Below are 16,332 nucleotides of genomic sequence, written 5' to 3' on the forward strand. Positions count from 1 at the left end.
GTGTGTGTGTGTGTGTGTAGACCCAACAGCTGGCCCTTCAGCGTCTGACCAGAGCACCTGGTATTTGGACGAGTCCACCCTCAGCGACAACATCAAAAAGACTCTGCACAAGTTCTGTGGGCCCTCACCTGTCGTCTTCAGGTACACACTACTCTTCTAACATTATCTTCCCTCATTCATTTCCTCAAGGCTTTAGGAATATCATAAGCATTGAACACATCACTAATCCCTTTCACACACGTGTAGCTAGCTATGCTCTGCCTGGCGGAAACAGGGTTTCTTCATCTGCATTGTTTGCGCAGTAGTATTCTTACTTCATCTGTTCTTCAGTTTTACTTGACAACAATCCGTTGTGTGTGTTTGTGATCCACAGTGATGTAAACTCTATGTACCTGTCGTCCACGGAGCCACCGGCCGCTGCTGAGTGGGCGTGTCTCCTGCGACCTCTGAGGGGCAGAGAGCCAGAAGGCATCTGGAACCTTCTGTCCATCGTCAGGGAGATGTTCAAGAGACGGGACAGCAATGCTGCCCCCCTGCTGGAGATTCTCACTGAGCAGTGCCTCACCTACGAACAGGTACATCCTGACGTGACGCCAGCTGCAGCTGCTGGAGGATCAAACACGCACATGAGCATTTAATGATAGGGGCTTGACATCAAAGAAACGATTCCTCTAGAGGGTAACATTAAGTATGCATGAGGTCTCTGTTACATTATGGACAACAGCGATGACATTTATTTATGTAAATTCAACATGGCAATAATCCAGACCGCTGACCTCTGGCTGTGTTTCAGATCATCAGCTGGTGGTACAGTGTTCGGACCTCGGCATCCCACAGCAGTGCCAGTGGCCACACCGGGCGCAGCAACGGCCAATCGGAGGTGGCGGCTCACGCCTGCGCCAGCATGTGTGATGAGATGGTGGTGCTGTGGAGGCTGGCGGTGCTTGACCCCACCATGAGCCCCTGCAGGTCAGAATGTGCACATGAATGGCTATACATGTATTTTCAGTGCATTCACCACTTAGTGATTGCATTGGACAACACATTTGAGATGGAGTGAACACACAGAGACTGTTGTGCTCTGTTCCAGGCGTCTGGAGCTGGCCGGGCAACTGAAGCAGTGGCACCTGAAGGTCATCGAGATCGTGAAGAGGGGACAACACCGCAAGTCTCTGGATAAACTGTTCCAGGGCTTCAAGCCTGCTGTGGAGTCCTGCTACTTCAACTGGGAGGTGGCCTACCCGTTAGAGAGCATCACCTACTGCAGCGCTGATAAGAAGAGCGCCACCTTCTGCTGGTCCAGGGCAGTGCTGCACCAGAGAGGGGTCAAAGCTGCTGCAGGATCGGGGGGAGAAACCCCTGAAGGCGGAGTGGAGGGCAGAACTGAAGGCGGGGCAGAGGGGGATTTTAAAGGCAGAGGTCACCCGTCCCAACAGGAGGTGGCAGTACGACCCAAGGAGACCTTACTGACCAAGAGGAAGGGGCTGTCAGTGAGCGGAGGGGGGGGGGTGCTGGTTCGTCTGGGAGGGGGTGTCTCTCTGTCCCTGGAAGATGGAGGAGGGAAGTGCATGTACAAGGGGCCGGGTTCCTCCTCTGGAGGGAAGCTGAAACTGACCCAGGGAGGTGGGAAGGGGGCCTCTGTAGGGGGTCCTGTGGGAGGGAGTGGGGTAGGAGGTGGTAAGCATGCCAGTGCCAAGCGGAGAACCAGCAGTGAGGACAGCTCCCTGGAGCCGGACCTGGCCGAGCTCAGCCTGGATGATGGCTGCAGCCTGGCTCTGGGGGCAGAGGCGAGCAACACCTTTGAGTTTCTCCCCCCTCCACCTGAGATGCTTCCCTCCCTGAGCCCACTGCTCCGGGACTCGCGTAAGTACAGCAACAGCAACGGGGGGAGCAAGATATTTGAAACAAAGCGTGTGAGCCATGCCTCGGCTGCACTCCCTGCTGCAGAGCCGGCTCCCCCCTGCTTCCCCCCCAAAGAGACGGTGGTGGTTGTGATGGACATGCCCAGCTCTGCAGAAAAGGACGCAGAGCAGGAGGTCGAGCCGGTTCAGAACAAAGAGGAAGATGTAGACTCCGCGGGCAGTAACCAGCCTTCCACTTCAATCGCAACGGTGACATCAGGCTCCACTCAGAACTCCAAGCCTGCACGGGGCCGCAGAGAGGCGGGGCCCGCTGGAGCAGCAGCAGGGAGTGGGGGGGCAGCAGAGGCAGCAGGTGGAGCTGCAGGAGGAGAACCTGTGGGTGAGGACGACTACCAGGCGTATTACCTGAGTGCTGCCTCGGAGGAGGGAGCAGACAGACAGCTGGCTGAGAGCCACCAGGAGGAGGAGCCTGATATCTTCGCAGGGATGAAGCCGCTGGAGCAGGAGGATCGCATGGAGGTAAGGCAGGAGGAGTGTTCACAGTCAAGGCCAATACACCAGAACCTCATCCATAGACATTCAACAACTTTTCCGGGAGGGGGGGGGGCAGGAGCTCCAACAAGCCGTTAAGGACAGAGTGAACACACACACTATACAGAGATGCTGTTTGTGAGTTTGGAACACAATATCAATCTAGTCTAGTAGACCTCAACAATGGAATTATGATCAGTAGAAATGGCCGTGACACGGGACCTTTACATCCTGTTTCCCTCAGTCACTGCCCCCATTGAAATTGAGTTTGGGCCTTTTTAAGTTGCCAACCCAAAACACCTGCAGAGAGACAAAGCATTCACTCTTCCAACAGGGTTTTTGTTTGAGTCACATTAGAATTGCACGTTGCTTGCCCTGAGGTCTACATGTCCGTCTGTCTTCACTGCAGTGTCAATTCATTTTGTTAACGAAAACTGTGACTGATCTCCTGTAACTACATTGTGTGTGTGTGTGTGTGTGTGTGTGTGTGTGTGTGTGTGTGTGCGTGTGTGTAGGTGCTGTTTGCCTGTGCGGAGGCCCTCTATGCTCACGGCTACAGCAATGAGGCGTGCAGACTGGCCGTGGAGCTGGCCAGAGACCTGTTAGCCAACCCTCCGGACCTGAAGGTGGAGCAGCCACAGACTAAGGTAGATCCAGTCTGTCTCCGGCTTCTGTCTACAGTCTCAATCTTCCAATCTCATCAGTCAGCATCTTAAATAGTAGTGGGGATATTGAGCCTTTCTTTATTAAGGAAAGGCACAAGATTTGTATCTGCTTTAAATCAGCATGGTTTTATACTGTGCACAAGAGCAAAACATATGAAATGTTCACTAAAACAAAGTCATTCATATTTTAATCTGCATATCATCATCATCATCATCATCATCATCAGTTATTCACCAGTTAAATAAAAAATACAGGTACAATCATAGCCATAATGGAAACATGTGAAATGGGACACCCCAATAAGCTATACAGGAAGCGTAAGAACGGGCTTCCAGACAATACAAATATAACATTTTTCATTATATATCATTAATACTTATGGAATTGAGAGTTCACGTATTATTCCGAAACATTACAACCCAAAAACATGTCAACTTTTTGTCGAAGTCCACAGCAATTCAGCGTATTCAATCTCTGACGTGTGATGTTTGCGTAACCAGTGTTGCTCCAAGTGCTTTTAAAGACAGACACTTGAAGACCTCTGCAGACCACAGACATGCGAGGGTGAATTAGTTGGGATAAGCTTCCAGAGTCTGTCATTTAGCATATTTTCTGAATTGTACAGGCATATCAGACATCAAATGTAGTTCCATGTCCTCATTATTTGCCTGGTTGTTGGATTCAGGGTAAGAAGAGCAAGGTGTCGACCAGCCGCCAGACGCAGGTAGCCACCAACACGCTGTCCAAGGCCGCCTTCCTCCTCACCGTCCTCAGTGAGCGGCTGGAGCTCCACAACCTGGCCTTCTGCACCGGCATGTTCTCTCTGGAGCTGCAGAGACCCCCGGCCTCCACCAAAGCTCTGGAGGTCTGTCACTCTCGCATACATAAACACTCAAACTATTCATTCAATGATTGTAGAATAACTTGTATTGTTATTTGTATATGTTATCAAATAATTACGCTTTAAAAGATTAAGGTTTGAATGCATTATTATCTAAGTATATTCAATAAAGGCCAATCCTGTGTAAATGCTGTTTATCCACTAGCATTTAGGGCCTGCTGGCTACTGCAGGGGGACTGGTTGACGGGTTTCTACCGTAATGTCCCTATATGCCCCTTTCACACCAGCGCCTTTTCAGCTCCGGCTCGGAGCTAGAGCCTGAAAAGCGCCGGGTTTTCCTGTTCACACCGCAGCGGCGCCGGCTCTTAGCTCCGGAGTCCGCTTCATTTCCAGCTCCAAAAAATTGTCGGTCCAGAGGCAAGAGCTTCGGAGCTAAGAGGCGACGTCGCTTACGTCTCTCTTACGTCGAGGCGTGCAGGAAACTAAACCCACCTCCCCTGAACATGGGTCATGTTATGCCTGCCTACAAGCAGTAGTGCCTATAAACACACTTTATAAAGTCAGGCAACACTAACCAGGCTTCGTGTGATTCTGTTTATTTGTACCTTACTTTGACCATCCGTTCACTGTTATCGATCATTGTGGAGAGAGGCAGACGTGTTGTTTTGTATTATTGCAGCTATCGGATGCAAGTAGTCAGTTTAGCTTCGGTTGCTATGCCAACATCACCCGTTTTATACCAGAGAAACTTTCATAACAGCGTTGTGATACCAAACAGTGTCAATTCAGACTGACACACATTCACTTAGGCTAAGGGAACTGGGGATATGCATCAGCTGCTTGTGTGAGTCGGACAGTGAATACTTTAGAGCGGCCGCTGCAGTGTGAGCTAACCGGGAGCTAACGGGAGAATAAACTCCCGTGGAAGAGCAGCACTGCAGCGGTCGGTAAATGCTGCAGAAACACATTAATAAACAATGAACCACGGCACTCTGGAGAAAAGCATAAGGTTGGAGAAGTCGTTATTCAATTTATTCTGGCTTCGTGTGATTAAAAGCAACACGATCATCGACCCGACGCAGTTGTTGTTGTTGTGAGCGCCGTAATGGTTGCGGTTGGGGAGCAAATCAGCGATGTAAACGGTGACGTCATGACGCAGCAAGGGCAGCTCTGGGGCGCCAGTGGGTGGTGTGAACAGAGCGGGAGCTGAAAAGGGAAACCGGAGCTGAACCAGAAAAGCTCCCGCTCGGAGCTAGAAACTGAAAAGCGCTGGTGTGAAAGCCGCATTAGAGACTTTGATTGACCCTAATCATGAGACCTGTTGACTTATTCATGAGGTGTTTTAAATAACACAACACATTGAACATTTGACAAGAGGGAACGATAGTTACGGCTGTAACTACGGTTCTATGAGTCCCGGATGACCGCCAGAGGCGGTGCTTTTAAGCACTGGATATGTCCATCGCGCGCATGCGCAGCTCGAGTACCAATAACAACAAAGTCACCTGTGACCCACGTGACACCGGCTATATCAGCCGGTGTCGACAGAGGATCTGTTCCCAGAATCATCTCGCGAGCACACAAGAATTCTGAGTGACAGGGAACTCTGGCGGTCATCCGGGACTCATAGGACCGTAGTTACAGCCGTAACTATCGTTCTATTTCGTCCCTACTGACCGCCAGAGGCGGTGCTTTAAGCACTGGATGACTTATACCAACAATGTCATGAAGAATCCAAGCCCTTGCTCACCACTGGAAGCAGCAGAGCTCGGCAAAAGGACCACGCCCAAAGAATGGGGAGTGGTGACATTGACCTGATGACAACTGGAGAATGTGCCAGAAGATGCCCACGACGCCGCGGCGCAGATGGTCTCCAGGGGCACCCCTCTCAAGGCAGCCCAATATGTTGAGATGCTCCTTGTAGAGTGGCATCTCAGCCTAGTGGCAGGGGGCGGCCACTGGCCCCGTAAGCCTGTGAGATGGTATCGACAACCCAGTGGGGCAGCCACTGGTTAGAGGGCCTAACCTCCTTTAGTGCCGCCAGGGCAAAATCAGAGTTGCTCCTACTGCCGTATACAGGCCGTAGCCTTGATATACGCCCTTTGGGCACCCCCAGGGCACAGCAACTTCGACGTGCTGTACTCCTGAATGTCAAAGCGTGCCAGCTGGGCAGGCTGATTGAAGTGGGTTTGTGGAAGGACCCCGGGCGGGAATGCCACATTTGCCCTATGGGCAACGCTTGAGAGTCTCACCTTAGGCATGTATTGTTTATGGAGAGGACATGCAACTCCCCGACTCGCTTCCCTGAGGCTATGGCAAGCAGAAATGCTGCCTTCGTAGGCAGCCACCTAAGCCCCACCTGGGCCAGGGGCTCGAAGGGAGGAGATGATGGGGCATCCGGCAGCAGGGGCAGGTCCCAAGCCGGAGCCCTCAGGGTGCTAGGGGGACACTGCCGTAAAGTCCCTCTCATAAAGAGGGACACCGACCTGTGGCACCCCGCCGTGGCGCCATCGACCCGAACATGTCGAGCAGAAATCGCAGCCACATAAATTCAGAGTGGAGTGAGAACGTCCACTATCTAGAAGGGACTGTTGTCTAAGCAACGACGTACATGCTGGCCCCAAGGAACACACACATTCTTGCCCCCCAGTTGGGGTAGAAAGTGCGTGAGTGCAAACTGCACAGCCCGAAGCTCTAGCACGTTGACCTGGCGCGCACTCTCCTGGGCAGACCGCTGACCCTGAACGGTCCTACAGCTCATGCAGGCGTTTACCGTGAGAACCTCCCTCAGATGCTCGAATTTCGTCCCCACTGACCGCCAGAAGCGGCCGAGGCAGGAGGGGTAGCGGTCATGGCCGTCCTCGGGCTCAAGAGAAGCCATACAGGCGCTACATGAATGAACCATTCTGTAGGTAGCCAGATGCAGCGTAGCCGGGAGCGGGTGCGGGAACACAGCCTTCACCAGCTACCTGCTTAATGGAAAGAGTAGAGAGTTGCTGCTACTCGCCGAACAGAAAGAGGGATGTAATTACACCCACGTTACCGGGAGCGAGAGCACTGCCTTCACCTGGCTGGATTAATAAACACGGCAGTTCAGCGTCTACCAGGAGCGGGGGCGAGAACACTGCCGGCTGAGTTAGAGACGAATGCCAGATGCAGCATAACCGGGAGCGGGTGCGGGAACACAGCCTGCACCAGCTACCTGCTTAACGGAGAAACAGGGCAGTTCCGCGTCTACCAGGAGCAGGGGCGAGAACACTGCCTTCACTGGTTGAGTTAGAGACGAATGCCAGATGCAGCGTAACCGGGAGCGGGTGCGGGAACACAGCCTTCACCAGCTACCTGCTGAACGGGAAGAGTAGAGCGGTGCTACTACTCGCCGAACAGAAAAAGGGATGTAGCTACATCCGCATTACCGGTAGAGGGAGCGAGAGCACTGCCTTCACCTAGCTGGGTAAAATAAAGAAGCTTAACTGTACACGCAAGACGTTAGCCGAGCGACTGCTGCTAACGATCAAGCGAGATCAAGTAAAATAACACATGTTTAAGACCAGATAACTAGCTTCTAAAGAAGAGAACAGCACAGAGCTGTAGTTACAGCAGTAACCATGGCCAGGGCTCACACGGCATATAACCGTAGTTACAGTAGTAACTATGGCCAGTACTTACACGGCTTAGAACCGTAGTTACAGTCGTAACTATGGCCAGTACTTGCATGTTTTAAAACCGTAGTTACAGTAGTAACTATGGCCAGTACTTACACGGCTTAGAACCGTAGTTACAGTCGTAACTATGGCCAGTACTTACATAGCTTAGAACCGTAGTTACAGTAGTAACTATGGCCAGTACTTACGGCTTAACCCGTAGTTACAGTAGTAACTATGGCCAGTACTTACACAGCCTAGAGCCGTAGTTACGGTAGTAACTGTGGCAGGTGCCTAAAAGTGTCAGCCAACGGCTGCCCACTAGACAATATAATATTGGGAGGATGAAATCCTCCTTAATGGCCATACATGCAGAGCACACAGCACACACAGTGAAGATTGGTCTCTGCATATCGTCCTAGTGCTAGGAGTCTAGTACTAGGAGCAGTAAATACAACGATATAGCGCTACTGCAACCATACCGTGCGTTTACCGGGAGCGGGAGCGAGTGCACTGCCCTCACCGGCTGAGTTAAATAATGAAGCTTAACAGTACATGCAAGGTGTTAGCCAAGCGGCTGCTGCTAACAATCAAGCAACCAAGTCAGAACACAAAGTTAAGACCAGATAATTAGCTTCTAAGAAAGAGAACAGCCCGCATAGAACCGTAGGCCATGGTTACAGTAGTAACCGCACATGCCGAGCACACAGCACCCGCAGTGAAGATGTTCTCTGCATATCATCCTAGTGCTAGGAGTCTAGTACTAGGAGCAGTAATACAACGATCTCGCGCTACTGCAATCAAACCCTATGCTACCGGGAGCGGGAGCACTGCCCTGAGTTAATAGTTAAGATCAACAGCAAGGTGTTAGCCAAGCGGCTGCTGCTAACAATCAAGCGACCAAGTCAGAACACAAATGTTAAGACCAGATAATAGCTTCTAGAAAATAGAAAGTACTTACCTTACTTTCTGCATCTAAACGAAAAACGGGTTTAAAGTATGACCCTCTGGGCTTCCATAGTAAATTGAATGAGGGACGCAGCCAAAGCTGGGACTCAAATGCTAATGATAGCTCGGGCACAACGCCACAAGCAGAACTTTCAAAAGAGCATAAGGGCAACTTTATGGGAGAGGAAGTGGGAACACTGTCGTCACCAGAAAGTCTAAGCTACAAAAAATAAGACGGCAATCACGACAACTTGGCTGGGAGAGGGTGCGGGAACACAGCCATCACCAGCAACAAGCTGACACAAACCTGTCTGTCGAGGCTCTGCACAGCGCACAGCCGGCCACAGCTCCCGGAGGACGCGTTAACGACCCGTAGCTCCGACTGTCAGTCGCGAAGCTGCACGCGGCCAGCTGCTTGCAGAGCAATCCCTCAGATCAAACGTTCAAACCTGAACGCTGTAGGCTACAAAAATGTAGCCACGGTACCCTCGCGCAGCGAGAAGATGAAAGGAACAGATCCTCTGACGACACCGGCTGATATAGCCGGTGTCACGTGGGTCACAGGTGACTTTGGACATATCCAGTGCTTAAAGCACCGCCTCTGGCGGTCAGTAGGGACGAAATAGAACTAGATAATGTTTCTCTCACTGATTCAGCTTGGAGAAGCAGAAAAACAATCGATTGTCAAAATAATCAATACCAATACTTTTACGATTGGCTCATTGATATATTGAATCATCGTTTTGGCCCTAATTTTATGCCACTTTTTAATTGGTAAGTATTGCTTTACGCTGATGCATTTGTTCTGACTCAATAGTAATACATACTTTTCAAGGTGATACCAGGTCGTCGTCAATTGTCAGGTGCAACTTTTTAAATGGCCATCGGTACCTGACCTTCTTCTGAAATTAAGGACTCAGAGCTAACCGCTGGTAGAATGAAGAGTTATCTGTCAGAATACTGAGGAGCTGCCACTGGGCCAAATGGTCTAAAAAGCTCAGTCAACATGAAAGAAAATATAAAGTGGCACGTACAGATTGTAGGGACAAAAGGCCCTGTTTTAAACCCCATTTGGAGGTCTCAGTGGCCGGACAATCTCTCTAAACATCGGCATTTATTTTTCCTCTGTCTTCTGGTATGTATGTTTTAAATGTAAATAAAGTGAGATTTATCATTTTGGGATGGCTTCCTTTCTCCTGTATTAACTCCATGTATGTCTTACTTGTATGGTGTGTTTGATACCTGTGTGTTGACCAGGTGAAGCTGGCCTACCAGGAGTCGGAGGTGGTGTCTCTATTGAAGAAGATTCCTCTGGGCCTGGTGGAGATGTCGGCCATCAGAGAGAGGGGCGAGCAGCTACGAGACGGAAACTTCTGTGACTACAGGCCGGTGCTGCCGCTCATGCTGGCCAGCTTCATCTTCGATGTGCTGTGTACCCCAGGTAAGCACCAACTGTTTCTCATCAAGATTGAAAATGTTGAACTCTACTTAGGTAAGTAGTATATGCTGTCAAGACTGTTTTCAACCAATTGAAAAAGACAATGTTTCATTGTCCAGTGGCAAGATCAAAGTGAGGAAGTTGCATGATGTAAATATCATGTTTTATATTTTCTTTCCCTGACAAAACCAAGATGTTTTTACTTGGGTGTATTGCCATCTGCTTTCATGATCTGCGTTCACACTGCGGTACTTTTCCCACAAAGGTTCATGCGAACTCTTTAGTTCGCATGAACGAAGTACAGATCGCGTTCACACCAGAAAAAGTCCCTGGGGGTGGATTAGGCAAATGAAGCCACTGACGTCACTTCTTCTTCTTCTGCTTTGGGTTTACTGGCAGGCCGCAAACTACTTCACGGCGTATACTGCCGCCCAAAGTCCCCTGGCCGGAAGTCCCCGGAGTTTGGGACTGGCTTCAGTAGAAGCTGCTGGGAGTCCCAGCAGCTTCTACTGAAGCCTTCTGAGTAAATCGCCAGAACGCCGACACCTCCTCATCTCCACCGCTCCCATGTTTTATTTTGTGTTGCCATAAATTAGTCTCTCTGCGTTTCTGGGCTGGGCTAATGCTAATGCTAATAATGCTAATGCGAGGATAATAGAATGGCGGCTTCACAAAACTTTTTGGGAGTTTTACAGGGCGTGGTTTGCAATTCGCCCAGCCAATCAGGAATATAGCTCTTTTCTCAAAAAAGTCCCTGCTCTCTAGCAGGGACTTTCGAGGGGGTAAAAAGGTTCGCATGAACTACTTTTAGTACCGGCTCTTTTTGGTGTGAACGCGATCATGAACTAAGTTTGCATGAACCTTTGTGGGAAAAGTACCGCAGTGTGACCACATGGAATATATCAGAAATTCTGGCGCCTTAGGTCTTCGGGGCGAGTCGAAAATTCTTCTTCTGTTTTTCACACCTGGGATTCTGAGTGTTCTACAGTCCTGCAATACTACTTGTTAGGTTACTTCCTGCAATTAAGTATTATTGTGTGGTATCGTTTTTTCAATGGGAACTTCAAGAATTAACATCCCTTTCACTTTTCTCCATATTGTTTGTGCAGTAGTGTCCCCAACGGGTTCCCGTCCACCAAGCCGTAACCGTAACAACGAGATGCCTGGAGATGAAGAGCTTGGCTTCGAGGCTGCTGTCGCTGCACTTGGTAAATGTGTTCCTCTACTTCTGTCTCGCTCTGCTTCTCAATTTAGCTTTTTTCTCTCCTCACCACTTCTCTAATCCCCCTATTTGTACATTTGTCCACACTGTCCACCCCCTCACTTCCTGCTCTGATCTCTCCTCTGTGTGTCTAAAGGTATGAAGACCACAGTGAGTGAGGCGGAGCATCCTCTGCTGTGTGAAGGAACTCGGCGGGTCAAAGGTGACCTGGCTTTGGCTCTAATGATCACCTACAAGGATGACCAGAGCAAGCTCAAGAAGGTAGTCATCGAATCTCCTCATTACCATCCAACCGTTTGAATTTAGATTAGTGTTAGGTTTGACATGGTAACAGATAACAGTAAGCCAGGGTAAATAATTCAACTGGCTTTTGAAATAGGGTTCCACTTTTTACTACTTTCACATATATGATATACCAAATAGTCCCCCATAAGGAAATGTGTTAACACAAACGTATGTTCACAGTTTGCACTCAGGTACACACAGAAAACATACTGACAATGACGACCTATTGCACAACCCTCATGACCAACAATTAAACTAGGCATGACACACATGTGTTTGTTGATTAAAGTGTTTTGGCATATGTTTATACTTGCATAAAACCTTACATGTATCACATATTTGATGATATATTATGATTATTTATATTTTTTATGAATTATTTTTCACAAAATGTTTTCAGTTCAAGAGCTAGAGCAGGCATGGGCAAACTAAGGCCCGCGGGCCATATACGGCCCGTTGGGCTTTTTAATCCGGCCCGCCCAATATTGGTACAAAATTGTCCAAATTATAGTAAAGACCGCATTCATTTTGCCTTTTTCCTGCAATACCCGGCATTTCAGTTGATCCCACTAGATGGCGCACTCTAGACACAATTGACCTTTGCTGGAGTCTGGTCTATTCTCTCCGCTGGCCCCACTCGGCAACCCGGCAAGATCCAAGAACCAAATACATCACGCTTACATTGGAGGGGGTCGAGATTAACCTGAGCAATAACAGTTGATGGCGAGTACGGCAAATACAAGTTGTAACAAGCCGTAGCGCTGAGCAAAGTAACTAGAACGCAACCACACACTTATATAAAGTCAGGCAACACTAACCAGGCTTAGTGTGATTCTGTTCATTTGACCTTACTTTAATAACCATCCGTTCACTGTTATTGACCATTTTGAAGAGGCAGACGTTTTCCCGTTGTTTTGTATTATTGAGGGTATAGTAGTGTGTGTGAGAGAGAATGATAGTGTGTGAGAGAGGAATTGTAGTGTGTATGAGGGTATAGTAGTGTGTGTGAGAGAGAATGATAGTGTGTATGAGGGTATAGTAGTGTGTGAGAGAGAGAATGATAGTGTGTATGAGGGTATAGTAGTGTGTGTGAGAGAGAATGATAGTGTGTATGAGGGTATAGTAGTGTGTGAGAGAGAGAATGATAGTGTGTATGAGGGTATAGTCGTGTGTGAGAGAGAATGATAGTGTGAGAGAGGAATTGTAGTGTGTATGAGGGTATAGTAGTGTGTGTGTGAGAGAATGATAGTGTGTGTGTGAGAGAGAGAATGATGGTGTGTATGAGGGTATAGTAGTGTGTGAGAGAGAGAATGATAGTGTGTATGAGGGTATAGTAGTGTGTGAGAGAGAGAATGATAGTGTGTATGAGGGTATAGTAGTGTGTGAGAGAGAATGATAGTGTGTGAGAGAGGAATTGTAGTGTGTATGAGGGTATAGTAGTGTGTGTGAGAGAGGAATTGTAGTGTGTATGAGGGTATAGTAGTGTGTGTGAGAGAGGAATTGTAGTGTGTATGAGGGTATAGTAGTGTGTGAGAGAGAGAATGATAGTGTGTATGAGGGTATAGTAGTGTGTGAGAGAGAGAATGATAGTGTGTGTGAGAGAGAATGATGGTGTGTGTGAGAGAGGAATTGTAGTGTGTATGAGGGTATAGTAGTGTGTGAAAGAGAGAATGATAGTGTGTATGAGGGTATAGTAGTGTGTGAGAGAGAGAATGATAGTGTGTATGAGGGTATAGTAGTGTGTGTGAGAGAGAATGATAGTGTGTATGAGGGTATAGTAGTGTGTGTGAGAGAGAATGATAGTGTGTATGAGGGTATAGTAGTGTGTGTGAGAGAGAATGATAGTGTGTATGAGGGTATAGTAGTGTGTGTGAGAGAGAATGATAGTGTGTATGAGGGTATAGTAGTGTGTGAGAGAGAATGATAGTGTGTATGAGGGTATAGTAGTGTGTGTGAGAGAGAATGATAGTGTGTATGAGGGTATAGTAGTGTGTGTGAGAGAGGAATTGTAGTGTGTATGAGGGTATAGTAGTGTGTGAGAGAGAGAATGATAGTGTGTATGAGGGTATAGTAGTGTGTGAGAGAGAGAATGATAGTGTGTGTGAGAGAGAATGATAGTGTGTGTGAGAGAGAATGATAGTGTGTATGAGGGTATAGTAATGTGTGTGTGAGAGAATGACATGTGAAAGACAATGCAGGGCTGCGGTGGAATAGTCCGTTTCTCTTAGCAACCTTCCTGACGGAGTGAAAGGACCCGGAAGTCCCTCAGTGGCAGCCATGACAAGAGCTGTTCGAATTCTCTAGAGTCTAGATCAGGGGTGTCGAACTCAATTTCATCGCGGGCCACATTAGAATTATGGTTGCACTCAAAGGGCCGGTGGTAACTTTAAGACTATATAAATATACATAAATAAATATAAATAATATATATATATATATATATATATATATATATATATATAAAAGAATGTATTATTTTACAATATTTCCTCTGCATTGGATTATTATCGGATAGGGTAATAACTTAATAATGAACTACGCCTGAAAGCAGAAGTCGAGTAAGTAATTACAGTGCGCATCTCACAAAATGAGATGCATTGTGGGACATGTAGTTTATGGGCAACGTAAAGCGGCACGTGACCTTATAATAAACGTATTATATTTAGGGCTGTCAGTCGATTAAAATATTTAATCGCATGATTGTCCATAATTAATCGCACATTTTTGATCTGTTCTAAATGTACCTTAGAGGAATATTTTTCAAGTTTGTAATACTCTTATCAACATATGAGTGGACACATATGCTTTATGCTAATGTTTATTATCATTTGAACAATGACAAATATTCTCATGAACATTAAACACAACAACCTGGAACCTCTCATACAATAATACAATACAATCTTTCCATCAATCATACGTATTGGGATCATTGGTATTAATGTGGACCGGAGGGAGAGGGTGACGACGAGCATACGTTTCACTTTCCTTTTTATTTCAATTCCAACTTTGGTCCTGAAGAATATGTTTCTCTGTTGTCCTCGTTCATAAAGCAAAGCAACAGCATCAGAGCACGGTGCAGAGTCTCTAGATGAGTTTACAGTAGTCCCTCGTTCTTATTGAACATCCATGTTGTCGTCCGCTGTATAGAGAACTGTAGTTTCCATAGTTCCCCCACAGCAGCAGACGCACATTCAGGACGTCCGCTGGCGCATCATAAACACGTCGGATAGTGAAAGTGCATTCGGATTCTCTAAAGTACCGCAGTCTCTTCTCCTAAGTCCTTTTGAATTCTCCTATCCACTATCCCTTAACCCCGTGACGTTTCACTCAGAGGTCAAGGAATAGACGATAGGGTTAGACGTTAGGAGCTGATTGTTGGACTATTCAACTGCCACTCTTGTGTTTTTGAGAGCTTATGACAGGAGGACATTGTACTGGTTGTGAGAGAGCATACTTTAAAAGGAAGTCAGGTTGATCCAACAGGAAGCCAGTTTAAATATTCATTCCTTGACTGGTTTACAGCCTTGAAAACAAAGCCTGAAGCTGCTCAGAGCACGGCTACATTTGAGCTGCAATAAGAACTTTTGGTAACACTTTATATTAAGGTACACAAATTCACCATCAACTAGTTGATAATTAACATACATATTAGCAGTATATTAGCTATTTATTAGTCATTATAAAACACTTATTAATGCCTTATTCTACATGACCAGATTATACAAGTAATAAGCCATTAGTTGAGAGTTTTTCCTCAATAACCCTCTAATTAGTGCTGATTTATTGCAAGTAAGGAAGTTGTTGTACATGAGTTTTGGTCTTAATATACTCTGCTCAATATGGGCCCAATAAGACAGTAGTACAGTTATTTAGACTTAATTAACACTTAATAGTTTCATGTCTTGTTACATAAGAATAGATCATATTTGATCTAAAAAAGATCTATTTGTGATCATACTGTGTGACCTGCTTGTATGCACTTACACTATAGGTGTACTGTTCTCTCTATGTGCTGTACTGTCTCAGTGTGAACAGAGATTAAACAGCCAGCCAAAGTCTTTTGAGAACCAGGGAATGAGCAGCCATGCTCCTTTATTGACTTATTTGCAGTCTACTGACATTCACACGGAGTGAAACGATAAAAAAAGAAGTTACAAGGCACTTAAGGATCTCATACATGCAAGTGTAACATACACAGATTAACACTTAGGACCGCTAAGTGTAAACAAGGTAAATATAGCTAATGCTAGCTGTGGTGGCGTCTTGATCCTTGTCAACAATTTAATAGCCACCTCTATCAGGGTTGTGAGTTTTGACGCCTCTCTTTGTTTCCAAACAATTCAGCGGAGATCGTAGTTGAATCAGATGAGCTTTATTCCTTGATCCACACGGTACATCCAGGAGGACACATGTCTTCGCTTCATAGCAGAGGTGTGGACTCGAGTCACATGACTTGGACTCGAGTCAGACTTGAGTCCAAGTCATTGTTTGTGTGGCATGTCAGCCTGTTCAGTCGTGTGGGGAAATGAGCGCTGCCGGTGGAGGAGGTGATAATGAAAGAGGAGAAGAGAGAGAGGATGTGGTTCTGGGCCCTGGCCCTTCTAAAAAGAAAAGACTTGTGTCTTACAACAAACAGTGGGAAGAAAAACACAGTTGGGTAAAGCCTGTGTCATCTGTCTGGGGTCTTCTGCACCTTGTGTCGGAGGGAGTTTTCAATAGGTCACGGTGATCACTAAATCCGCCAGAAACCCGAAAATCTTCGCGCACGGGGGACACATGCATGTGTCCCGTTTCTCCATTTCTGGAAGTTGGCAACCCTACTCTCAATGTTGGTACGCAAATGCGCCTTTTTTCAAATTACCCTGTGCTCTTTTGTTGGCGTCGTTGTGCAT

General features: G+C 47.2%; 1 protein-coding gene across 1 annotated transcript in view; it reads left to right on the forward strand.

The window, feature by feature from the left end:
• Positions 1 to 16,332, forward strand: part of zswim8 (zinc finger, SWIM-type containing 8) — a 44,943-nt gene that overhangs the window by 12,096 nt on the left and 16,515 nt on the right. Inside the window, exons 7-15 of the mRNA XM_034101146.2 lie at positions 21 to 141; positions 374 to 575; positions 794 to 969; positions 1,091 to 2,381; positions 2,909 to 3,040; positions 3,745 to 3,924; positions 9,750 to 9,933; positions 11,040 to 11,138; positions 11,289 to 11,413. Of these exons, the coding sequence (XP_033957037.1) occupies positions 21 to 141; positions 374 to 575; positions 794 to 969; positions 1,091 to 2,381; positions 2,909 to 3,040; positions 3,745 to 3,924; positions 9,750 to 9,933; positions 11,040 to 11,138; positions 11,289 to 11,413 (2,510 nt within the window). The remainder of the gene's footprint in view (positions 1 to 20; positions 142 to 373; positions 576 to 793; positions 970 to 1,090; positions 2,382 to 2,908; positions 3,041 to 3,744; positions 3,925 to 9,749; positions 9,934 to 11,039; positions 11,139 to 11,288; positions 11,414 to 16,332) is intronic.

Source organism: Pseudochaenichthys georgianus, chromosome 15 (genome assembly GCF_902827115.2).
Source record: "Pseudochaenichthys georgianus chromosome 15, fPseGeo1.2, whole genome shotgun sequence".
NCBI lineage: Eukaryota > Metazoa > Chordata > Actinopteri > Perciformes > Channichthyidae > Pseudochaenichthys > Pseudochaenichthys georgianus.